Source organism: Pseudorca crassidens, chromosome 12 (genome assembly GCF_039906515.1).
Source record: "Pseudorca crassidens isolate mPseCra1 chromosome 12, mPseCra1.hap1, whole genome shotgun sequence".
Lineage (NCBI taxonomy): Eukaryota > Metazoa > Chordata > Mammalia > Artiodactyla > Delphinidae > Pseudorca > Pseudorca crassidens.
The window spans coordinates 60669630-60695303 of NC_090307.1; the positions used below are offsets into that span (position 1 = coordinate 60669630).

General features: G+C 44.6%; 2 protein-coding genes across 2 annotated transcripts; both read left to right on the forward strand.

Moving 5' to 3' along the window:
* Nucleotides 1-638: 638 nt before the first annotated feature.
* On the forward strand, nt 639-2522 carry LRRC30 (leucine rich repeat containing 30). Its single transcript, XM_067701423.1, has one exon. The coding sequence runs from the start codon at nt 950-952 to the stop codon at nt 1853-1855; it is 906 nt and encodes a 301-aa protein (XP_067557524.1). The 5' UTR covers nt 639-949; the 3' UTR covers nt 1856-2522.
* A 21398-nt stretch (nt 2523-23920) lies between these two features.
* On the forward strand, nt 23921-25138 carry LOC137203468 (tetraspanin-13). The gene has a single exon (XM_067699673.1). It carries the CDS (start codon nt 24101-24103, stop codon nt 24713-24715), a length of 615 nt encoding a protein of 204 aa, XP_067555774.1. The 5' UTR covers nt 23921-24100; the 3' UTR covers nt 24716-25138.
* Nucleotides 25139-25674: the final 536 nt, after the last annotated feature.

Genomic DNA, 25674 nt, shown 5'->3' on the forward strand with positions numbered 1-25674 from the left:
AGATGGAGAGAGAGAGATGGAGAGAGGTGTGTACCCAGGGAGGCCTCTCCAGGCTACTTTCCAGGACAATAGGTACCATGCTTTCCTTACTAAGTGGACAGTCAAGGGCTGTCCAAACATTTACAGAGCACCCTACCAAACCCAGGAGCTCTCTGTAGAACAGAGGACCCCAGAGCTTCTCTGGGAGAAAATGGGAGTGTGGTCAAGACCCCTTCACCCTCTCCTCAAGGAATCACCTCTGGCCAGTACCGTGTAAAACCCCATCCTGGAGGATTCCAGGTGTCCCGGCTCCTTCTGTTACTTTTTCACAACGACATGCTTCACTGCGGTTTGCATCGGTATGTATGTTATGTCTGCCGATCCTTAACTTTGGGAGCATAACTCTGCGACTCACATTCAGCCTGGCTTCGCTCCACGGTCCGGATAAGCCTGAGACCTGCAGACACCCTGGCTTTATTTTTCCCCTTGGCTTCTTTTCGGAGACGGGCTGGTTAATCGCCCTGCTCAGCTGTGACACCCAGAAAAGCAGAGACAGGAAAGTCAGACACGGCCTCCCCTTGACCTGTTTGCACACACCAGACCAATAAAGTGCGGGCAGAATGACAGTGACAGCTGCCCCGTGGTGTTCAGAGGGACCCGAGAGGTTCAGTTCTGCAGCCTCAGGGACAAGGGTATCATTACAGCCCGGCTGCTCCGAGAGAAGCCACTTCAACCCAGCCTGGAAGACGGGCGGCTCTCGGCGGCGCAGCTAGACATCTGGGACCCCGAGGACCAGGCATCTGGGACCCTGAGAGCCGGGGATCTGGGACCTCCCCCCAAGTCCTACTCACCCTGCGGCACCACCGGCCACGGCTCCCATCACCCGATCGGCTCCCTGCCGGGCTTCAGCAGCTGGGCTGGGAGCCCATCCCCACCTGCGGCGACAGAGGGGCACGAGGAAGGCAGGTAAATGGGGGCCAGGCAGTCTGGTGCCCGCTGCAAGGACAAGGGCCTCCCGGGGCGGGGCGTCCTGCGGGGGAGGCAGAAGTTCTCCCCGTGGGACGATGCTCTGCTCTCGGGGAGGGACCCGCGGTGTCTGCTGAAGCGGGGCCTGCGGCACGTCAGTTTCAGCCTGGTCACCAAGGGTATGACAGATGCTCCCGACTTCCTGTGGAGCCTGTCAGAGGTGCAGAAGCTCAACCTGTCCCACAACCAGCTCCGGGCCCTCCCACCCGAGGTGGGGAAGCTGACACGGCTGGTGGTCTTGAACTTGTGCGGGAACCGCCTGAAGACCCTGCCCCGGGAGGTCAGCCTCCTCCAGAGCCTCAAGGTCCTGTTTGTGCACATGAACTGCCTGACGGAGCTGCCGGCAGAGCTGAGCGCCTGCCGGAACCTGGAGGTCCTGAGCCTGTCGCACAACTTCCTGTCCCAGCTCCCCGCCAGCCTCGCCGACCTCTCCCGGCTGCGCAAGCTGAACCTCAGCCACAACAGCTTTGCGCACATCCCTGTCTGCGTGTTCTCGCTCAGGGAGCTGGACTTCCTGCACGTGGGCTCCAACCGCCTGGAGAACATTGCCGAGAGCATCCAGTGCCTGGCCAGCCTGCAGATCTTCATTGCCGAGAGTAACAACATCCACACCTTCCCCCGCTCCCTCTGCCTGCTCACGAGCCTGGAGCTGCTGAACTTGAACAACAATGACATCCAGACCCTCCCCGAGGAGCTCTACCTGCTGTGCAGACTGGCCAGGATCGCTTGGAACCCCATGGACAAAGGGCTTCACATTTCCCACAACCCTTTATCCAAACCTCTGCCCGAGCTGCTGGAGGGGGGTCTGGAGATGCTCTTTAGCTACCTGAAGGACAAAAAACACACCTGACGTGGGCGCCGGAGACACCAACAGACTTAGCCGGGTACTTTCCTGGTCTAAACCTTCTCCTCTTCCTGTTTCTGTGGGTCGATGCTTGTGCTATTATTTGCTAAATCACACTGAACGCCCCTTCTAAGGAGGCGTTTGCTTTTAGCTCTGTATGTTCTTAATAACCCGCATAATACTATGTTCATCTCCTTCTAAACATTAATTGAAAGAGGACTTGGGTTTTCCCCAAAGAGAAATAATTCTGATTCTTCTGGGGAGCGGTGGGATTCAGCCTTTGGAAGGGAGGACAGCAGGTCTGATTCAAAGTCAATCAAAAGTGAAATATTTGCTAAGTATGTGCAGTGGGCCAGGTACGATATAGGAGGCATTGACACCATCTGGTTTCAGCCCCTGAATTGGCAACGTGGGTAGCAATGGCAAGACATGCTCCCACCTCAGCCGCCATCAAGCATCACTTGGGACCAAAGAGCAAGCTGGGGCCCTGCCCTCCCGGTAATGACCAAATCAGCCAGAGCTTCCCCACGAGTCCCTGGGGGAAACAGCCACAGGAACTTTGCCTCCAGAATGACTGTTGGGTAACAATCCAGCCGCTCATGCTGACGTCTGGTGGTGAGTGACGGGGGTACAGAGTGATGGCTTTCAGAGAATAAATACAAACGAAAGCTAACATTCAGTGTCCACCTTCTTTCCCAATCCTCCTCTTGCACTCACGGTCACATCCTTGAGCTTTTCTAGAGACACTTGCCAGTGGTTACATTATCCTTTAATAATTTCATTATTCCTCCCGTATACATTTGCCTTCTCAGAGATGAGCTAATAATAGGGGAAAAAATGGCCAAAAGGCAGGAAGGAGGAGGTAAGGCAAAGACAGGCCACCCAAAAAAGTCATTACCTTTTTCACATTCAGAGAAGGGGGATATTTGCCACTTGGCTTTCCCATATGGACATTTAAAGATGAGTTTGCAACACGCAAAACTCTTTAGACAAAAGGATCTGTAAAAATATGGTTTGTTTTGTTTTTAATTCTGAGAGTACACAGCTGTCAGTTAAATGCAGAATCAGGACGAGGAATTACAGAGCTCCTGCCACGAGAGTCCCTGAACCTCACTGTTGTCACAGCAGCCAAGAGCCCCTGAGACATCACTATGTGGTGACAGTTCAAGAATTAGAATGAAAAGGTGGCAGTGAACCTACAGTACCTTCAGATCAGTGGAAGTCCAAGCATTCGGGTTTCCTGGCACGTTTGTTTACAGGACACAACGAATAATAGCAAGACAGGAATGGGGGTTGCTGCTAGGATTTATCTAACTTCCTACTACCCTTAGTTTAATTCAGTTAAATTTATATTGATTAGCACCTTCCCTGGGCAAGGACCTCGAGAGGAATGACGCTCAGCTCCTTCTACCAAGGAGCTCAAAGTCTGGTGAAAGAGACAGACCCACGTGGGTTTCCACAATGTGGCAAGTTGTGATCCCCACTAAAGAGAAAGGACTGAAGCAAAGATAACACACTAGATGGCGTAGAGCAGACTGAGTCCCGGGTTTCAGAAACCAAAGGACACGATCAGGATGAATCAGTCAAACCCCCATTCTAGCAGTCGTCTCACCCTAATTCCCCCTTCTGCCTTCACCCCATGTGGGGAAGGGCCACAAAGCCTGGGGCAGTGGGTGGCTCTTTCTCAGGTTGACTCAGGCAGCTTTAGTATGGGGGACTGCGGTCTTACGTCTTTTAAGGGCTGCTCAAGGCGGGGGCGGGGGGGCGGGGGCTGGTGGTGGTCCATGTAACTTATTCACAGGACAAGTGATTTTTCCAGCAGACCCCAACATCAATTTCCCATCCAGCAAAGAAGGCAGCCAATTCCTGCCTTTACCATCAGACACCATCGTTCCATGAGCACCTTAGTGCATGAGCTCTTGTGTTGAACCACTGCAAACAGATCTTACCAGTGTCACTGGGAGGCAACTGCAGTCCCCTCCAGAGCTCCCTCCACAGCCCCCTCCAGCAGCAACCGGAGACCTGCTTATCCCCGCCAGGCACACACAGGCACACTCAGTAACCACACCCACGTTTGCTTGCTGGAGCCAAGACTATTTAAAGACATCAGAGGAATTCTTACTTGATCTCATGACTCAGTGGGAAATTGTGGGACGCACCTTCCTCTGCAGAGCAGGACTGAGGCTGGAGCTGGAGCCCATATATGCAGCTGTCACACAAACACCACTTGTGCCAGGATCGCGCTCGTGGTGTCTGCTGCTGAAGACCCACTTGGGCTCACGCTGAATTTCCAATGACCTTTGCTCTGGCGGAGAGGCAGGCTGGAACACCACCATCACGCTTTTCCTGCTGAGCAATCATTTTATTTCTTCTCCTTGCTTTTTCAGTCACTTGATACCTCACAGTAACTCTATTCCAGGGAAAGAACGTAAGCATATTTTGAAGGTGACCCAAGAGCTTATTATACTTCTTGAGGAAAAAGTGCTCTCAATGTGGTTGCCAGCATCTGTTGGTGCCTTTCAGAGTATAGAAGCGAGGTTTTCTTTGTTAAAGCTCGGCATTGAGGACATCATAAAAGTAATTGCAGCTGCCTGATGAACTTTAGATATTGATTCTTTGTGAATGCTCCTTTTTATCGATAAAGGGAAGTGCTGAGCAAAAACCTGGCTAACGAGCTTGGTTATTCAAAACATTAACGTGGAGGGAATTTGACACAATCCTGGGTGTCTGCTCTCAAATCCTGCAGTTTGCTGACGGGCTGTGAAATGCTTTCTGCTTATCTTTTGTAGTTCTGATACTGCCACATTCAAATAACTCCCAGGTATTTCTAAGGCTTCCAAATCAAAGCATTGAGGCTCACTGCATTGGCTGAGGAGTACATTTAGCAAAAGAATACGAGCTAATTGGGTGCTTGATGTGGGGAGCTGGCTGTTCACATCCTGATGATGGGTTGGTTTGCATATCACTGGGCCCTCTGTAAGGAAGGATCTCAGTGGTGTGTTCAGAGACACCTTTTGAAGCAGCTTACAAGCATACAATTAAGAAATCCTCTGTTCCTAGGAAAGGAAGACAGCTTTGAAAAGACACATCTGTTCAAAGAATAATACCGCTAAATGCATAAAACTGCTGCACATTAGAAAGAAGAGTGTCGTCATTAGTTACTTGTTGACTTAATAAATGGTTAATAGTAGAAATGGGCTCCATTCTCAGGCTTTAGTTAATGCACTGCGTCTCTATATTAACCAGAGAGACAATCAGGGTGCACGTGTACTTCACAGCCAGGCATGCCTGCAAAGAGATGGAGAGGGAAAGCTGTCATTATTGGCAGGGATACTTTAAACCCTTTTCTTGTGGGAATGGATTATTGCATTTTAAAATTCCATTTCCTATGCCTCAAAGCACAGACTGAGTATGCATGTGGATGGCTATGCATTACACACAGAGGAAGATGAAAGCACTGTGGGCTTGGTCACTGGAAGACGATGCAGGTATCAACACCCTGAGATGACCAGGGTGAGTGAGGCTCAAAGCTGGGCTGGGGTGCCTCTCATCAGTAACATACATTGGTGAGGGAGAGTCTGGACAAAGTCCAGACTTTCACTACAAACAGTGAAAAACAGAAGATGAGTTCAGGAAATGGTCTTTTTTAAAAAAGCAAACATTAAATCTGTTAGATTTTAGCTAATAGGAAGATACTACTCCATGACTCCATCAATACCTCCTTAAGTATCCACATGTATTCTATCTTCTTATCCCACCAAAGAATTATTTTCAGCACTGTGTGAGATATAGAGAAACACAAAACCCCCAGCCTAGATTAAATGCGCAACTAAGTACTGGTACCCGTGATGTAATTATAATTAATCCAAGAGCATAAAAATACAACTTTTCATAGATTTTAAGAAAATGAAACAAAATTCAGAGGAACATGAAAGCTATTATAAACAATAATGGGAACAGTCTTGACCTTGTTGAGAAAAGAACTTTTGACGAGTGTTCCTTTGATGGTACCCATCAAGTTATATGTTGAATCCAAAGCATTACTAATTAAAAAAAAAATGACAGCATAGTAATAAAAGGGAAGCAGAGAGGGCTCATAATGAATCTGTAAGAGCTTGGGCATCATTAGGCGAGCATAACTGAAAGCTATTAGCATCAAGCTTGCTATGCAGATTTTTTTTTAAACATCTTTATTAGAGTATAATTGCTTTACCAGATTTTTTTTAGTAGTGTCGTAGGCATCTATTTGCAAGGAGAGAGCTTATCTCCCATTGCTTAAACTTACTTCTCTTTTTTTTTTAACTCTTTATTTTATATTGGAGTATAGCCGATTAACAATGCTGTGATAGTTTCAGGTACACAGCAGAGACTCAGCCATACATATACATGTATCCATTCTCCCCCAAACTCCTACTGTCTAGGACAGGGAACTCTGCTCAATGTTATGTGGCAGCCTGGATGGGAGGGGAGTTTAAACTTACTTCTTATTTCAGCACAGGACAGAAAATGAAAGGGAACTTGAGTCCATCAGGAAAGTGTCAAAGTATTTCTGGACACTCTGGAGAGAAGCGTACATTATGAAATTCACAGGACTACTAGCTTCTGCAGAATGAGCTAGAGCAGCCTATGGAACATCATAGAGTCCCCCATATTCTTTGGTCTTCAGCGACTTGAGTTCCCCAGAAGAGCCAGGACATGCCACTGGGGGCAAATCCACACTCCAGCCTCAGTGGCTTCTTTGGTGTTGCTGGTTCTCTGATTGCAAAGCCACTGGAATTTGTCTTCTTGGCTGACTTAGATCTTCGCATCCAGCTTAGGGAAGAGATTCAATCATAATGCATTCATTGAATAGATGAGAAAGTGAACGAGTATGTACAGGTGACTTCACCTGTCCAGGCCTCAGTTTTCTATAAAGTGAGGCGACTGAATTCACTTTAAAGTAAACTCACTTTAAGCCTTTTTTAGCTTTGAAATTCAGACTGTATTTTTTTTGTCTTTCCCTTGTCTAATGCCTCAGTAAATAGCTACCTGAGATAAGAATTGTTGTGATGACTCAAGAGAAGCCAAAAACATGGATGAAATGCGTCAAGATCACTACCTCCTTGCAGTACCATAAAAAAATATCATTTAATTTTCGTTGACTTTCAAAAATATGAAAAGAGCTAAGCCTTTATTCAGGGTGAGTCTAGGAGTTTGCAGACCTGTAGATTGTCTGGATTCCATCTCTAACTTTTTATTGGATTGGAGGCTCAGAGGGAGTATTTCTCTTTGGCTTTGTTTGAAAGATTTGAAGCTCTTCTTACGTTTCTGGAAGAGAAGGAATTCCTAATTATCTGTTTCCCAGTAAAAAAAAGAACGAATTGGATTTGATGAAATAACATCATTTGGGTACGCAGAGCTGACATCTTTTCTCTTATAAAAGAGGAAGCATAATGTGTTTCAAAGCTTGAGTTGAACTCTTGTCATGAGTCATGCCTTCTCTACATCCCAGTCCACATACATATGTGAGTCAAACTTGAATTTTGCTATAAATTTTCCAAAGCAACTCCTGCAGGTGGACACGCAGAAAGCTACAAAACAGCTCTTCCTTTGGTTTCTTTGATTCTTAATAGAATTGCTCCTCTCTCTGCCTCTACTGTTTTAATCAAATCCACAAATGGGTGATATTTACAGTGTGGAAATTAGAAATTAATGACTATAATTTGGTTTTTGACTACCTCTCCTTCTAGAAAGTCAAATTACAATTGTGTTGGGTAAGAAGTCCTGAATAATTTTGTTGCCATAAGTACTTTGAAAATTCAATGGATGGTTCTGGTATTATCCTCCTCAGCCTAGGATTATGAGTGAAAGTTCAGGAACATTTTCACTCTGGAAACCACAGGAGTAGTGTAAGTTAAGAATCTAGCAAGAAGGATAAATGTCTACTTTATGTTTTATTGTTTTATACTTTCTTCTTATCATGATTAAGTGTCTATGGTAAATAATCAAGAAATCTGTTTATTCTCTCAGAAATGTATATGTTTGTTATAGAAAATTTTAATTGTTCAACTAACCACGTAATATGTTGGTTATAGAATAATTGAGTTGACCCACTTTATTTGTACATGAACTTGCCAGGTCTCACGGATTCATCCACTACTGTCATTTTGGCTGGCTTTCTTCTGTGGCTGAAGAGGGAATGTAATCCTTTCTGATCAGAATGAACAGGTTCCTTTTCTTCTGCCACTGAGGTTGTGTCCTTCATGGTCATCATCTATTGTGCAAAGGCCAAGGATGCATTTGACAAAACCACACGGCATGTGTGCAGTAAAGGTCTGACTCAGCAGTTCTTGGGTGTTGAAACTCTGTACATTTCAAAGAAAGGTCTGGCCTTTGACCAACTCCTGGGAAATAACCTCTAAGCTTTTAGGATACCCTGTCTGATAAGGGCATCTTTGTTTACCGGGGGCCATGGGTCACACCAGACAGTCTGGGCTCACCGTGTGATTTATGGTGAGGTCTTGGGCTATACAACAGCTGTGTAACCTCTGGAGAGGCTGAGAACTGAGGTACTAAGTTCAGCCACGGGGAGCTCCATGCCTCCAAGACACACTCCCAACAAAAACCCTGGACACCAAGGCTCAGGTGAGCTTCCCTGGTTGGCAGTACTCCATGCACGTCAAATATCATTGTTGGGAGAATTAAGCAATGATCATCAAATTACTCCATTAGGAGAGGACAGGGGGAAGCTGTGCCTGATCTCTCCTGGACTCTGCCTGGAGGCACTCCTTTTATCTTTGCTGATTTTGACTTGTGTCCTTTCGCTGTAATAAACCATAATCATGAATATGAGAGATTGTCTGAATTTTATGAGTCCTTCTAGCAAATTGTTGAAGCTGAGGGTGCTCCTGTGGACTCCAAAAAGCATGAGCTGAAAAGTAGACTTTATTAAGAAAGCAAGAGAATGAATAAAGAAGATATGTGGTACATATACATATATACAACAGAATATGACTCAGCCATAAAAAGGAATGAAATTGGGTCATTTGTAGAGATGTGGATGGACCTAGAGTCTGTCATACAGAGTGAAGTGAGTCAGAAAGAGAAAAACAAATATCATGCATTAATGCATATATGTGGAATCTAGAAAAATGGTCCAGATGAACATATTTTCAGGGCAAGAATAGAGACGCAGACATAGAGAACGGACGTGTGGACACAGCAGGGGAAGGGGAGGGTGGGATGAATTGGGAGATTAGGTTTGACAAATACACTACCATGTGTAAAATAGAAAGCTAGTGGAAACCTGCTGTATAGCACAGGAAGCTCAGCTCGGTGCTCTATGATGACCTAGATGGGTGGGATGGGGGGGCGAGGGAAGTCCAAGAGAGAGGGGATATATATATATATATATATATATATATATATATATATATACACACACATATAGCTGATTCACTTCATTGTACAGCAGAAACTAACACAACATTGTAAAGCAATTATATTCTAAAAAAAAAAAAGAATACTTGCTGGAAAAAAAAGCAAGAAAAGGGAAGCGAGAGGTCCTCACATTCCTCCTCCATGTCAGCCGCATGTGGGGTCTGCCCTCCTGGGAGTTAACTCACCTGCTGTATAGTTCCTTCTTTTTATAGGGAAATCCTGAGCACAGTATCCAGACACCTTTGGTGTCTGCCTGTCTGGTTTTGATTCTGGGAGTTGTCTAAGAAAGCCAGCTGCAGAGCATCCCAATTTTGGGGGCATGATGGATTTGCCACAAGCAATGGATGTCGTGAGTCCCAGAGAAGACAGCCTGGGGTACCATTCCCTCCTCTGCTCCCACTCACTCCAAGCAGCCCGGTGGGAGCTGCCACATCATTTTGGACATTCTTGTTCCTCACACAAACTTCTGAGAATCTATTAGGCATATCACAATTTCCCCCCAGGTGGAATAATTCTACTCTATTCGGAAGTCATTTATAGGTCCATCTCAGTTATTCAGGATATAGCTAAGATCCCAGAGTTAACATCATACATTTTACACATTTATTCATAGGTAAGAGCTTTAAGCCATAAGAATAATGAATGAATGAATGAATCCATCCATCCGTCCACCCATATTATGTTATATAATGATACATGTATGGAAGAAAAATAAAGCAGTGAGAGGGAATATGGCGGGAAAGGTATTTGTTATAAGGTGGTTGGGAAAGTTGCCAACAGCATCCTGTTGCAACAGAGAGACCTGTAGAAAGTGAGGACATTGTCACGTAGGTATTGTAGGATAAAATATTCCAAACAGAAGAGAAAGCATATGGAAAGATAGAGTGTGTTTGGCATGTCCATGGACTGAGGTGGATGCAGGGGAGGGCACTGAGGTCACTTTGGTGTCAGGATGGCTCATGGACAGCTTTGGGCCATTGGAAGGACTTCGGATTTCGCTCTGAGTGAGGTGGGACGCCATTGGAGGTTTTAAGTAGAGAAGAAACACATACTGACTTACATTTCAGAGGTGTTACTTTGACTACTGTTGAGAATAGACTGTAGGGGCAAGAATAAAGCATGGAGACTAGTTAGGAATCTGTTGCAGTATTTCAAGGGACAGGTGATGGTGGCTTGAACCAGGGCAGAAGTGGTAGAGGTGATCTCATTGTGGAGATATTTTGATAATAGCAGTAACAGAAATTGCTGATGAATTGGATATGAGGGGAGAGAGAGAGAGAGAGAGAGAGAGAGAGAGGTACAGAATAACCTCAATGGGTTTGACTTTAGCAACTGGAATAGTAGAATTGTCATTTACTGAGAGAAGAAGGGTTTAAGAGAGATCAACATGTTAATTTTGAGATGATTAATAGATTTTCAAATGGGTCTGCTAAGTAGGTACTTAGATAAAGAACATAGGGTTCAGGGAGAAGTGTCCATTGGAGATTTAGGAATCACCAGCAAAACACACAGGAAGAAGTAAGGAAAAAATGTATCTCTTGTGAAGGGCTTCAATCAAAATTGGTGATTCTTTTTCCTTAAGTTTTGGTACTCAACGTGCTACGCAAAGTGCTATGAAAATTCCATGTTTGGTGATGCTTGTTTTTTCCAGGTGCTGGATAAATAGGATGTTACTATATCTAGATCTCAGAGCTGTATTTGTGAAAACCCTTGAAATCATCGGTTAACAGGAAGAGATGCTTTCTCTAGTCACATAGAAATCAGAGCACAGAAAGGCAAGTTCTGAGTGGACACCTGATGCCCCATTTGCCTTCCTTCTGCTAAATTACCATCCACAGTCCTACCTGGCAGGTGATTTTAATCAATCATCAAGTAGACAAATATGTCGGTATTGCTCAAGATTCACCGAAATACAGTTGGAAAAGCCTCAATTTGTCTTCCTTCACCCTTTTTCCTTCTCTGTGTGTTTTAATTTGTTTAGATCTTAAGGAACATGATTAAGATTGTTTAAAACAAGGGTGAGGGGGAGCACTTGCATTTGATTTCCTCTCCAAACTTTGGAAATGAAATTTTTACTCCAATCTATTGTTCTAATAAAAACATTTTAGAGTGCACAATGTGACAAATATAATTGATGAGCTGGCCCTGCATTTTCTTTTACCTGTGTACTGCACATACCTGCTTCACCTCATGGCATCTGGGTGGGTCCACAGACAAGGACCCCAGAAGGCTTCTCTGTTACTCTCTGGTGTCCTATGTATTCTACTGTTTTTCTTGATCTGAATTACTAATGCCCCTCCTATTTAAGCAGAACCAAAGAGCTTTCTTTTGGAACTCTAACTAAATCTGATCTTTTATTTTGGCCTCGTTTCATATTCTCTCCACAGGCATGGAAACACCATGAAGTCAGGTACAAGGAGAAACTATGGTACTTTAGATGATGATTCTTACATGTAAAACAGAGAAACTGCCCCATACATTCTGATCCGGTTTTACGTAAGTCATAGAGAGAAAGGATGCCTCTTCTGAGATCAATGCAGGGTGTGATCCATTGCCCCCCCCCCCCCAACCCCTTTTCTTTTTGCACAGGGTATTTGAAAGAAAATAAAACAAAATGCTGAACAGTTTTGAAAAACAAAGAAAAAGTCCTACTGGCATGTACGTGCTCTCATTTTACCCACATATTGGTCCATAACCTCATTGTCCTCTGCATCTTGCAAACACAAGTCTTTTTGAACATGTTGTATGCTCCGAGCTCAAACCGCTCCCAACTCAAACCAGATAGCCCACAGAATTTTATCTTCTCTCTGGGAAATTATTTTTTCCACATATGTTTTGATGATGACAGCCCTTTTAACGTCTTGCTTTTCCTCCTCCTTGGGGGAACAGAAATGTAAGGAATAATTTCCTATTTGATACTTGCTTTCTACCCATGTACCACTGCAGTTTGAAGACTGTCTACATACCTGCTAATAACTTATTTTAAATCTATACTTTGGGAAGATGAGAGACAAAGGGGAAGAGAAGAAGGAACTTAAAATAACACGTTTGAGAAAATATGTGTAATATTTGGAAGAAAGGATGATTCACTAATTCTACTGGCTGTATCACATTCTATAAAGTTACATCCATGGGGGCTGGGCAAGCTCATTTCTAAGCTAAATTCTGTAATTCTGCTACATAGGAAGAATGATAGAATCTCACTCTAAGTGAGGATGTTTTCCTGTATACATCACCTAATTCAAAACTGTCGTAGTTCATCATTCATTTGAGAAAAGAATGATCAGTATTTCAGTTTACCTGCTAAAATGACACAGCCATAGGAAAGTAACAGACACACAATTCAAAATTCACAGGATTAGTCACCTTCGAAATTAAAATTCCTGATTTTTCTTTTATTAAACTATAGTTGATTTACAATATTGTGTTAGTTTCAGGGGTACAGCAAAGTGAATTCTTTTCAGATTCTTTTCCATCATAGGTTATTACTGGATATTGAATATAGTTCCTGGTGTTATACAGTAAATCATTGTTGTTTATCTATTTTATATATAGTAGTGTGTATCTGTTCATCCCTCCCCACCCTTTGCCTTTTGGGAACCATAAGTTTGTTTTCTATGTCTGTGAGTCTGTTTCTGTTTTGTAAGTAAGTCCACTTGTATTATCTTTTAGATTACACAGATAAGTGATATAGTATAATATCTGTCTCTGTCTGACTTACTTCACTTAGTATGATCTCTAGGTCCATCCACGTTGCTGCAAAATGCATTATTTCATTCCTTTTTATGGCTAATATTCCATTTGGGGGGGGTGTGTGTATACATATCACATCTTCTTTATCCATTCATCTGTTGATGCAAAATTCTTAATGTTTTTTAACGTAGAGGATTGACATTATTTTGAATTTTGTGCAAGAAATGAGGCATTGTTATTAATGTCACCACATTATTTCATATCTATAAAACTCAAATTTTCATATAATATAACAATATTGTATAACTCAGAGACGTGTCAATTATTTTGGTATTGAAGGTAATAGAAAACTGTACCTTGTACCCAATTCCATAGGTCAAGAGATGGCCAAGCATTTGTGTTTTTTCTCTTAATACTACCAGGCTGCCATCTAACCAATACTTGCAAACTCTAGAATTAGAACAAATGAATCTTAAAATTCATCTCATCTAAATTTCTCCCCCATATGTAAAAAACCACTTTAAAAAAACCACTTATGCTCAAACACTCTTCAGCGACAGGGGGCTCACCCATGTGCAAATGGTCCAGTCCATGGATTTCTTGATATGTCTTCTCCTTGTTCTCCATCTCAATAAATGGAACCTCGGGCTTCCCTGGTGGCGCAGTGGTTGAGAGTCCGCCTGCCGATGCAGGGGACGCGCGTTCGAGTCCTGGTCCAGGAAGATCCCACATGCCGCGGAGCGGCTGGGCCCGTGAGTCATGGCCGCTGAGCCTGCGCGTCCGGAGCCTGTGCTCCGCAACGGGAGAGGCCACAGCTATGAGAGGCCCGCGTACCGGAAAAAAAAAAAAAAAAAAAAGGAACCTCCACCCACCCAGAAACCTGAGATGCATTTTAGCCTTCTCCCCGTCTTAGTCCTTCATCTAATCTCTCACCCAATCCTGAGATTCTGCCTCCAAAATCCTCTTTCCACATCCTCCTATTGTCCTATTCAAGCCACCACTGGGCCTCATTCTGGCCTCCATATTCATTCCTTTGGCCCCTTTTTCATCCATACTTCACACAGGCACCAAGAGGGACTTTTTATTTTATTTTATTTTTTTTGCCGTACGCGGGCCTCTCACTGTTGTGGCCTCTCCCGCAACAGTGAGGATGTGTGCCCATCCTGGCCCTCTTCAGTTCCTGAAGATTCTGAACACTGTCCTGTCTTAGGACTTTCAAGCACACTCTCTCCTCTCCTTGGGATGACCTTGATGGCTAACACCTGCTTGCCCTCCGGGTTTCAGATCAAAAGCACTTTCTCAGAGAAGCTTTCCCTGGCCTTTCACTTTTTTTCCTTCCTAGCGCCTACCACAGTTGAAATTACATGCATGTGTGTGTAACTCTGCGTACATACAATTAAATGCATGTCGTCACACATATACACACGTACAACTAGTAAGGATCTATCTCCCACCCCCCATGACAGCACGCAGTATATTTTCCTTATTTCACGGCTGCATTGCCCCACATGTAACTTTCTTTCTGGGCCACATTAAGTACTTAATGCATTGTACAGAATGCATTCATATCTAATTATTCAAAATCATTAATTTGAAAATCGTGCCTTAGTTGAAATTTGTTTTATCAACCAGATGAAATAAAATGATGTATGTGTATCCATCATGAAAAAGTGCTTTTCGGTACAAAACAAAGTTACATTCATTTAAAAATATCGTACTTGAGAAGCAAAGAATAAACAGAGGAGAGTGGTCATCACTTATTTAGGTTAACGCTAACATTAACGGTGCATAATTAATCACGCAGTCATGAGTTAAATGAATAAATGATGACCTTGGGGACCGAATGGCCACCGCGCACAGTATCATCTCATTCACTGTGTGTCTGGTGGATGACATTACCTAGTTGCTGCAGTTTAGTTACATATGTTTCTTAGTTGGTAGTATGTGGAATAAATAATAATTATTTAATGTGATATTGTAAAAAATATAGATAACATTCCTTGAGTACTTACTCTGAGTCAGATTTATTTAATTCTTATAAGATCTCTATTACATAGATATCATCTTCCCACTTTACAGGTTGGAAAACTGAGACTTGGAGAGCTTAAATTACTTGTCAGTCTAGCAATGGAAGAGGCAGGGCATCAACCCCAGGTCTGTCTGACTCCACTGTTCTGTCTTCTCTTGGGTATGTTTCCCTGACCTGCCCAGGGAGGGCACAGGGGACCACCTTCCTTTCTGTTTAGATATCTCCCCTTAATAGCACACAGAAGATTTCTTAACTCAGCTTGATGAGAAAAGACTGAAGTAAAGAGAGCTATGTAGTTTACTGATGATTAAATCCTGTTTGTGCACTTGAACGTGTATTTAAGAAAGAGATTAATATTCAAGCTTGTGCACGGTAGTTCCTGGCATTACTACCAAATTCCCCAATATTGGTATTGGTGAGGCCTCATCTAGGAACTGATCCCCACTGGGTAACACTATAGTGACTTATATCTCTTAATTAATCTCTACAACAACTCTATGAATTAGGTATTTTCCATAAGTAAGGAAAGTGGGGCAAACACTGTGTCCAAGTCATGGAGCAGCCAGCCTGGAGCGAGTGGATGCCTCCTCCCCACCTCCCGGGGATGCTGGGCGCATCCCTGCTTCCTTAGGGAAACGTCAAGAGTCAGGACCGTCATGAACAGGGGGCGCCACCGAGGCAGGGACTGTTGTGGGGTTGATCAGAAGTCAGTGTGAGTCCAAGCTGCAACCAATAAGAGAAAGGAGGGGTGGGCTGTGCGAGTGAAACCAGAGGGGGCTGGATGTCCAAGCTTCCGGCACAGGTGCTGAGCAGGTAAATGGGTCCGAGGGCGCTGGCCAGGGGGGCAGACCCCTGCCCATCCTCGTGCCTCCGGCCACCAGCCAGGAGCCTTGGGGGCAGTCTCGTCTGCTTCTGGGAAGGCCTCCCCCTCACCTCCCTGCTCGCCGGCACTGTCCCTGCTGTCACCGTTAGAGTGGACCCTCCTGAACCAAAACCAGCTCCTCTAAGGAAGCTGTTCATTTTGAGCTGTGATGGCCTGCGGTCACATCCTCCAAGGACAGACTTTGCACTTTAGCTGCACGGAGTGTGTATCACCACCCTCCCTCACCGTCACGTTTCTCCCACAGATGATCTTTGAGTTCCTAGTGGTTGATGCTCCAACTCGCAGCCCTGGGGAGTCAAGGTGCCTCTGATGTGGGCCTCCCACCCCAGGCTCCAGAGCAACCTTGGCTCCTGTGGGCATCTTGTTCCCAGAGTTCCCTGGTGTTTTCCGGTGAAGAAATTCTCACGTGGGTTGCGTGCTTGCAGAAAGGGCTCTGTCCTTGCCCCGGTGGCCCATCCTCTCTCTCCCCACAAGCATCCTCTGTCTGACTCTGGGCTGAGGCTGACAGCCGTGGTCTCCCAGGTGGAACGCAATCTGTGACACACTTCCAAACCACAGTCAAAGCTGGCCAGTGCTAAGCCCCCTGCATCCCGGGCTCCAGAGCAACTTTATCGTTCAGGGCTTCAAATGTCAATGTGTCCGCCTAGAAAGTCTATCATTTCTGACTCAAACATTGTAGTAAGCTCCACAAGACATTGTAGTAAGGCTTTACTGATTATTTTTTTCCAATAAACGAATGCAAACATTTTTACACCCTGGTTTCAGTTCCAGTAACTGTGTTAAAATATTTGGCTGAGAAAATCGAAGACAGTTGAAAGAGTATTGTAGACATCAACTCAGCCCTTCAACAATGCGTTCAATACCTCGAAAAGCAAGAGGAAATCAAGGATGAAATGGAATAGTAAACAGAGCGAAGGCAGATTTCACATATGGTGGCAGCTCTGTCATTTCAAGCCTCAGATGGAACAGTGGATCAAAATGCCGAACGTGATGGATGAGGCTTGCGTGTCCCAGATGAGTTGCTTTGGCTGCTGACGCAGAGCATGCTTTTTGCACAATGTATTCTAAGTCGGAAGGAAAAGAAATTTAATGTCTGGCAAAGTTTAGTCTCATCCCACGGGAACTTCCATGCCCTGGGATATCCTTGCAAGAGATGGGAGTCCAGGCACGCTATTCAGTGTTTAGCCCCTCAATGGGAGAGACAAACAACAAAGAGATCAACAGCTCTGCCAGGCACCCCGGGTTGGTCCCTTGCAGGATCCTCCCGGGCCATGCCCACCTCTCAGATACTGATTCTGCCCTGTCTCACCAGCAGAGTCCTCTCAAGCCCAAGGCCCAGGCGTCCCTCATGTGTCCTAAAGTCTCCATATGGTAGAGCTTCATTTCCTACCCACTGCAGTGGTTCCTAGTTCCATTTCTGGCTCTGGTTTCCATGCAGAGTCCTCTGAAGCTATCTCCCTCTGCTGGACGAAACATTATTTGTGGAGGAACAGGGTCCGCCACTGGCTTCTCTGATCCCAGGACTGTGTGGGAGCCCCCTCTCCACTTCCCAAGACGTGGTCATGGGATCATCTATCCCCCACGAGCTGCAGGTGAGACGTGGTCCAGGCCATCCTTGTTAAGTGGCTGAAGGGGATTAGTGTCACTCGCCTCTCAGGCTCTTTGAAATGTGCCTCTAATTTCAAAAGTCATGAAGTAGAGCCGCCTGTCCTGCACTATATTTATCATGTATTTCAACAAGGCTAATCCCTGTACTGTACAAGGAAACACCTGTGTCCACAGCCTCTGGCTCTGGTGTCCCAGCAGCGCCCAAGCACAGTCGTAGGTATGTGCCCGTGAGGGACACTTGTCCAAAGATGCCATCTGATTGAGTGACCAGAACCTTTTGTGCCTTCTGTGGGTGACAGGAGATTTGTGGTCTCGTGGACGCTGTCCAGCGATGTGTGAATTACCTGGCATAGCCCACTTCTGCCTGAAACCATTCCTGACATGCCATCCGTTGCCACAGAGACCATGTCGCAGTGTTTGTTATATCTTTCTCTCTCTATCATGGGTCTTAACCTCCTTTCATCACTTTTTCTCTCTGGACTGAATTCTAAAACATCTCTTCAGGTCTATCTTTTCGTTTGTTAATTTCTCTTCCTCTGAGTCTGGGTCAGTTAAATAGCATTCACTGAATTTTAAATTTCAGTGCTTATATTTTTCACTTCTAGACATTCTACATGGCTCTTAATCCAATCTCCTAGGTCTTTCTTTCTAATCTCTTCTTCATTACTATTTTTGATCCCTTTTCTTTCCATGTCATTGAACTTATCCAATGTATTTGTTTTAATGTCTGTTGTCTGATAATCCAACATCTAATATCTTATTCCAGTTCTGCTGAATTTTGTTTCTGCCTCATGCTCATAGGCCTAGCTTCCCTGTACATTTCACGATTTTTAACCATGAAGCTTTATCTGAAGGAACTGAAAGTATCCTTTGAAAACTAGGTTAAAGGTGGGAAGGAGATTCTTTCAGAGAGGATCTGCATTTGCTTCTGTTGGTTCCCGGGTGCCTTACCTACCAGGGATGGCTTTCAGCTAATGTATAGGGTTAAAGTTTTGGACTACCCATATAAGACTCACCTGCTTGAGGCCTGGCTTGTCCTTACGAATACTAGGTGGAAATTTTCTTTCTCTACCCAGCTCAAATCTTTAAAATTGGACATTTCTCTAGCTGTCCCCTGGGGAGAGGAATGTGGGTTTATTTCCAGTTCACCTTTATGTTGAGGGCTGGCAATCTGGTTGAAGTTGCGCTCTTGTGGGGCAGGGGGAGACTTCTCACCTTGGACAGACCCCTGGTTTTGTTTCCTTCTCCTTATGCCCTAAAAAGCTATGGACATGTAAGCTCAGGTTCATCTAGGTTTGGCAAATACTTTAGTTTGGCAAATACCTGCTTTGGTAATTCCTGTCTTTCTCTAAATCCCCACTTTCCAGGTCTCTGCAGCATCGAAAACATTTTTAAAAATACAACACCTTAGGGCTTCCCTGGTGGCGCAGTGGGTGAGAGTCTGCCTGCCGATGCAGGGGACACGGGTTTGTGCCCTGGTCTGGGAAAATCCCACATGCCGTGGAGCAGCTGGGCCCGTGAGCCATGGCTGCTGAGCCTGTGCGTCCAGAGCCTGTGCTCCACAATGGGAGAGGCCACAACAGTGAGAGGCCTGCGTACCGCAAAAAAAATAAAATAAAATAAAGTAAAATAAAATACAACACCCAGGAGTTCCATGGTGGTGCAGTGGTTAAGAATCCGCCTGCCAATTCAGGGGACACTGGTTTGAGCCCTGGTCTGGGAAGATCCCATATGCCTAGGAACAGATAAGCCCGTGCGCCACAACTACTGAGCCTGCGCTCTTGAGTCCACAAGCCACAACTCCTGAGCCCTCGTGCCACAACTCCTGAAGCCCATGCGCCTAGAGCCCCTACTGCACAACAAGAGAAACCACTGCAATGAGAAGCCTGCGCACCAACGAAGAGTAGCCTCCGCTTGCCGCAACTAGAGAAAGACTGTGTGCAGCAACAAAGACCCAACACAGCTAAAAATAAATAAATAAATAATATAAATAAATAAAAAAAAAAACAATACCCAGAATTTGTACCTGTTTTATATGGAATCAGTTGGGTTTGGCCATGTGCTAGAGACAAAAACCTGGAATTCAGACTTTATGGAAACGTCAGTTTACATCTCTAGCATTCAAGTAACTCTATGAGTGTATAACATACAGTTTTAATGTGAGTGTTTTGGGTAACATTTCAGAAATTAAGATTGAACAAAATGTTTATTGCCTTTGTTCTGATTATAACAACATTATATGCTCACAGCAGACACTAAATGAAATGGAAAAGTATCGATAAGGAGGTTAATATCACGACTAATCCCACCATCCAGAAGTAGCTGCTATTCATATTTTGTTATATCTATTTTTATTCAGCTTCGATAGGCTATTCTATTTTTAAATAGTTGAAAATTGTTTTCAAATAGATTTATTTAACTGGAAGATGATCATTCTTTTTTGAGATGTAAGTCACAGGACAGCTTTATTTCTCTCCTTTCTATTCTGAGGTCGCAGCAGATCAGTTAACTGGCTTGTAAGATACACTACATTCCTCAATGTAATCTAGCCTGGTGCATCTAATCAAAAGAATCCACTTAGAAAACCACGGGGGAGTAGTAACTGAAGAAACAATGCCACTCGGTGAGGGGTGTAAAGTGTCCAGCTGTAAAGGACTGAGGCAGAAATGACCTTATCATCATTTAAATACTGCTGTAGGCTGTGTTTGAGCTCCGAGGAATGGAAAGGGGGATATGGTGGAACAGGGCCAGGATTGAAAGTGTCATTTGTATTTTACAAATAAAAATGCTTCGATATAATAATCTAATTATAATTACAGAAGTTTCACATTAGCTCAGACCTCCAGGGCCTGTCTCTGAGACAGGGAAAGAGGTGTACCCACCTCACACCCCAGGCATCTTGAATGTGACCATCTGGACTCCCTGGGTAGATAGGGGCTCTTTATCCAAGATGCTAAAGTCTCTGAAAAATGACAAAGATTTCCAGTTGAGCTGAAATACTTTGGTCTGTAACCATGCTTTCCTGTCCACTAAAACCTGGAAGGGAGCCTCCCTGAGTGAACATGGACCCAATTTCCCGGTGCGGGGAGGTGTAAGGAGTGCAGAACATGGGAGAGGATTCCAACGAAAGAACCCAAGGCCACAGGTGTCAGCAAGGCCAAGGAAATACAAGTACCTCTCGTTAGATCCCAGGAGCACAGAAGGTGGAGGGTCATTTTTTTACTCATTTAGAAGTCCTAGCTGGGTGTACGCTACCTTTTGACTCAGAGTCAGACGAAGGATAATACATTGAGCTTTATTTAGGGTGAGTTGGACCCCTTTCCATGACAAAAAGCACAGGCTCTGGTGTCAGAGATGATCAGAGTCTAGGTGCTAAGTCAGCAGCTCCGTGGCTGTGTGAACTCACAAGAGATACTTACCGTGTCCTCTATAACATGGTGATGATAATCCCTATCGTTGCTGGGGTGCTGGCAGGATTGAAGGTGATCTCTCTACCTGGCACAGGTAACCAGCAGTGATTTCACCTGACTGTGTAGGTCCATGTGTTCTGGAGTCATACTTTGATCATGATTGCTCCTAAAATAGCTAGCACATAGTAATTTTTTATGTTCCAGTAAAACTTTATTAAAAAAAAAAAGCAGGTGGCAGCTGGATTTGGCTTACTTGTCAGTTTTTTTAATTTTTAATTTTATATTGGAGTATAGTTGATTTACAATGTTGTGTTAGTTTCAGGTGTACAGCAAATTGATTTTTTTTTTTCCGGTACGTGGGCCTCTCACTGTTGTGGCCTCTCCCGTTGCGGAGCACAGGCTCCAGAAGCGCAGGCTCAGTGGCTGTGGCTCACGGGTCCAGCCCCTCCGCAGCATGTGGGATCCTCCCAGACCGGGGCACGAACCCGTGTCTCCTGCATCGGCAGGCAGACTCTCAACCACTGTGCCACCAGGGAAGCCCTAGATTCCTTGTATTTTGAGGAGAGGTGTGTCCAGGTGCAAGCACTGCAGCAAAAGCTCCCAGGTCCCAGCTGGTCTCATTCCCCCCGAGAGACTACATCCTTATTCTTAAGGGGTAAGGGGCCGAAGGTCTCTGCTTCTGAAACTTCTTCCTGCTGGATAGGGGCCGCAGACCGTAGCCTACCCTAGAGGTGTAGAAGTCCCTCACTGACTGTTCCAAGGACCTGGAGGGACCTGGGCTGCTTTCCACTGGAATGCGCTGACTGGGACGTTCCAACAGCTCCAAGCTTCTGAGTTGTGCGCTCAGTGTCTGCTCAGGCATCTGGACCTGGGGGTGGCCCCTTATCTCCAAGCCTTTTGCCTGAGTCCTGATTCTGTCCACGAGACTGACCAGATGTCCGTCCATACCGGCTTTTGATGCACCCCTCCTCCCCTTGACACCTCAGCCTGTCCATCTGCTCCGCTCACGTAGCCGGGATTCCTCACAAACACGTGCACCTGCGGGGAATTGGAAACGGAAGCAGAAAGGAAGACACAAGTTTGCAGGTGTGGCAGAAAGAGGGCGTTGGAAGTTGAGTCCCCCTGTGAAAAACGATCAAGTCGTTTTACCTGGAGGCTGATTTAATAAATGATAGCCGTGGGCTTCCCTGGTGGCGCAGTGGTTGAGAGTCCGCCTGCCGATGTAGGGGACACGGGTTCGTGCCCCGGTCCGGGAAGATCCCAAATGCCTCGGAGCGGCTGGGCCTGTGAGCCATGGCCGCTGAGCCTGCGCGTCCGGAGCCTGTGCTCCGCAACGGGAGAGGCCACAACAGTGAGAGGCCGGCGTACTGCAAAAAATTAAATAAATAAAATAAATACGTAAATAAATAAATGATAGCTGTGAGTCAGTAGGGTGGTGTCAGATAAATGAAATATTTAACACGATGTAATAATCCCTCCACTAATGTTAGAATGCTCGCATTTGTTAATCCAAGCACCCCCTGATGAGATTGGCTGAGTGGCTGAACATTCTGGAAAGCTGCTCACTAAATCATGGGACCCCCTTGAGTCAGGGGAGGGAGGTCCTTCTTTCCTGGTCCTCTCAGGGAACCCGGTGTGCTTTCTTCCAATTAACAAACCATGGATTTAAGGACACCTAGAAAATTACTCTCTCTCTCTCTCTCTCTCTCTCACCCCATTGTGGACAGAATTTGCACAGGCCTCCTGCAAACTCCCTTCTCGGGTGGAGGATGCTGGTAAAAGTACCTCCTCTTATCTCCCACCTTGTATTTTGATATCTGCTGTGAACAGAGGGACAGACAATAGACCTTCCCCAGCACAGCGGTTGGTTTGCTTGTTCACAAAACTGGGGTCAGCTGAGGCTTTGTCAACTTTTGGCTTTCTGATGAGCAGCATAAAAGAAAAAAAAAAAAGAAAAAAAAAGAGAAAGAAGAACTTTTATTCAGAATTCCCAGGCTCACAATAGAGTTGTTAATTCAAGACCAAACTGCTTAGATAAATCGACTCATGGCACCCTATTAATTTATATGTTAAGTACTCAGTATCCATTTCTGGATTATTTTCATTCGATGATCAAACAGTACTACCTCTAAGGGAGACAAAACTGTTGTATTGTTCCTGTGTCCCAGAGGCCCCCTTCACTGGCTAAGCCTTCTTCAGCACCACTGCAAACTCACCGAGGACCAGACTGGCTGCACGTGACACGGACGGGTCTTTGCTCCGGCCACCTGTCAATCACTCTGGGAAATATATGTGAAGTCATATTTTTAAAGCTTCAAAGAAAGCTCTTGTTCGATTTCAAATAGGATGACTTCCAAATCTTTGGGAAAGATATGAGCAGGAAGAACCTCGTGCACTAACAGAAAACTTGAAACACAAACCTTAGCAAAGAGCCACGAAAAACAGTCAGTTTTTAAGGACGGGGGAAAATATGCAGAACTTTATATATACAGTGCGATTCAAATTTTAATACGTGCACAGGCATGCATGTGGGTAGATGTTAGAAAAAAGACCAAGGAGAAATGGGCCAGAATGTGTTGGTTTCTATATGAACATATGTTGCTTTCATATTTAGAGAAAACAATGTAACAGCAACAACTACAAAATAAGAAGGTGGGACCAGATGTGTAGACAGATGTGCAGGACATCCCCAGACCAAACCGCTGGTCAGCCTTAGGGGCTGATGGGCATGACGTCTTCCCAAGGGGCTGGGTTAGCAGACCTGCCCAGCCCACCTCTGCTCCCAGCACCCCGTCTCTTTGTCAGGGATGTGTTTCACCATACGAGACACATCATTTGGTAGGAGATGAATGAGTTGAGAAGATATATAGGGCTTAGAAAATGTTTCATTTTTAGAAATGTATCATGCATAGCAATTAAAGGCACCTCATACCTTTCAACAATCATTTTGCATCAACGGGAAACAACCAGGTTTAACCTAAAATGGAAAAAAATAAGCCAGTATAAAAAAACTCCCAAATATTAGAGCGGGTAGGAACCGCCGCGGGCGCGCCGCGCGCTGCAGCCCCTTCCCAAGCCCCGGGCTCCCCACCGCGTCCCCGCTGCTGCGTCGCCTCGGCCAGGCCCCGAAGGCAAGGACAAAGAGGCTGCCTGGAGGCTCCGCCGGAGCCAGACTTTACCTGCAGTTGCCGGGAACCTCAGGCTCCAAGATGGTTTGCGGGGGCTTCGCGTGTTCCAAGAACTGCCTGTGCGCGCTCAACCTACTCTACACCTTGGTTAGTCTGCTGCTCATTGGAATTGCAGCGTGGGGCATCGGCTTCGGGCTGATTTCCAGTCTCCGGGTGGTCGGTGTGGTCATCGCAGTGGGCATCTTCTTGTTCCTGATTGCATTAGTGGGGCTGATCGGAGCCGTGAAACACCATCAGGTGTTGCTTTTTTTTTACATGATTATTCTCTTACTTGTATTTATTGTCCAGTTTTCCGTATCATGTGCTTGTTTAGCCCTGAACCAGGAGCAACAGGGTCAGCTTTTGGAAGTTGGTTGGAACAATACAGCAAGTGCTCGAAATGACATCCAGAGAAATTTAAACTGCTGTGGGTTCCGAAGTTTTAACCCAAATGACACCTGTCTGGCTAGCTGTGTGAAGAGCAGCCACCAGTGCTCACCCTGTGCTCCAATAATAGGAAAATACGCAGGAGAAGTTTTGAGATTTGTTGGCGGCATTGGCCTCTTCTTCAGTTTTACAGAGATCCTGGGTGTTTGGCTGACCTACAGATACAGGAACCAGAAAGATCCTCGTGCTAATCCTAGTGCATTCCTTTGATGAGAAAACAAGAAAAATCTTTCATATTCTGATCTTGTACATTTCCTCTAAGTTAAGCTAATTTGCCTGTTTAAGGAAACAGTATATGAAAAATTACATAATTGACAGTGAATGATATATTTTTATGTTTCTCTAAATGTTTTTCTTTTTCCATTGCTGAAAAAGTCTGAAACTTGTGGTCTCCTCTGAACCTCAGTGGTACCTTGTAATCTACTGTTTTTCACAGTGTCTGGCACTGTCCACTGTGGCCTTTCTTAGCGTTTTTACCTGCAGAAAAACTTTGTATGGCACTATTGTGTTGATCATATTGTGAATCTAAATGTACATCTCACTGGAATAATTAATTGTATGTGGCACTGTGCTGTGTAGATAGTTCCCACTGGAAAAAAGAGTTGAAGTTTATTAAAGCCAGAAAGTATGAGATTCTATTCTGTTAAGTTCAATAAGGGAAATCTAAATTCCCCAATTTTTTTGTCCTTTTATTAGGAAAGATGTTGTGGTGAAAATTGTTAACATAAAAGTGATAATTTAGTTCTAGTAGTCCTTCTGATTACACTAATGTACTCTAGAAATAGCTAGGTCTTTAGGAAATTGTGGTTTAGTTTTTGATTTTTACAGGTAAGTGCAAAGGAGAAATGGTTTCATGAATGTTCTAATATGTAACATTTGCCTTCAGCCTTCAAAATGAAATGAGTTTGAGAAATTCAGAAAGTATATCTGTATAATCTTGATATTCTTTTATAATAATTTGAAGTCCAAAAGACTGCCTTTTTAATCAAGTTACTATTAATGCATTGGCCCACATAGCAAAAAGATATTTGACTATCTTACAAATTCTAAATACCTTTTCCGTGAAATTTCTCTGTATTGTCACAGCAAGTCATCAAATCCAAGCGTATTTGAATGTGATCTCCCATTATTTGGAATTTAAATAGTACCGTGGTTCTGTATATTATGTT

Bases quoted from the DNA above. Each gene is read 5' to 3' on its own strand.
- LRRC30 (XM_067701423.1), top strand. From the start codon at position 950: ATGGGGGCCAGGCAGTCTGGTGCCCGCTGCAAGGACAAGGGCCTCCCG.
- LOC137203468 (XM_067699673.1), top strand. From the start codon at position 24,101: ATGGTTTGCGGGGGCTTCGCGTGTTCCAAGAACTGCCTGTGCGCGCTC.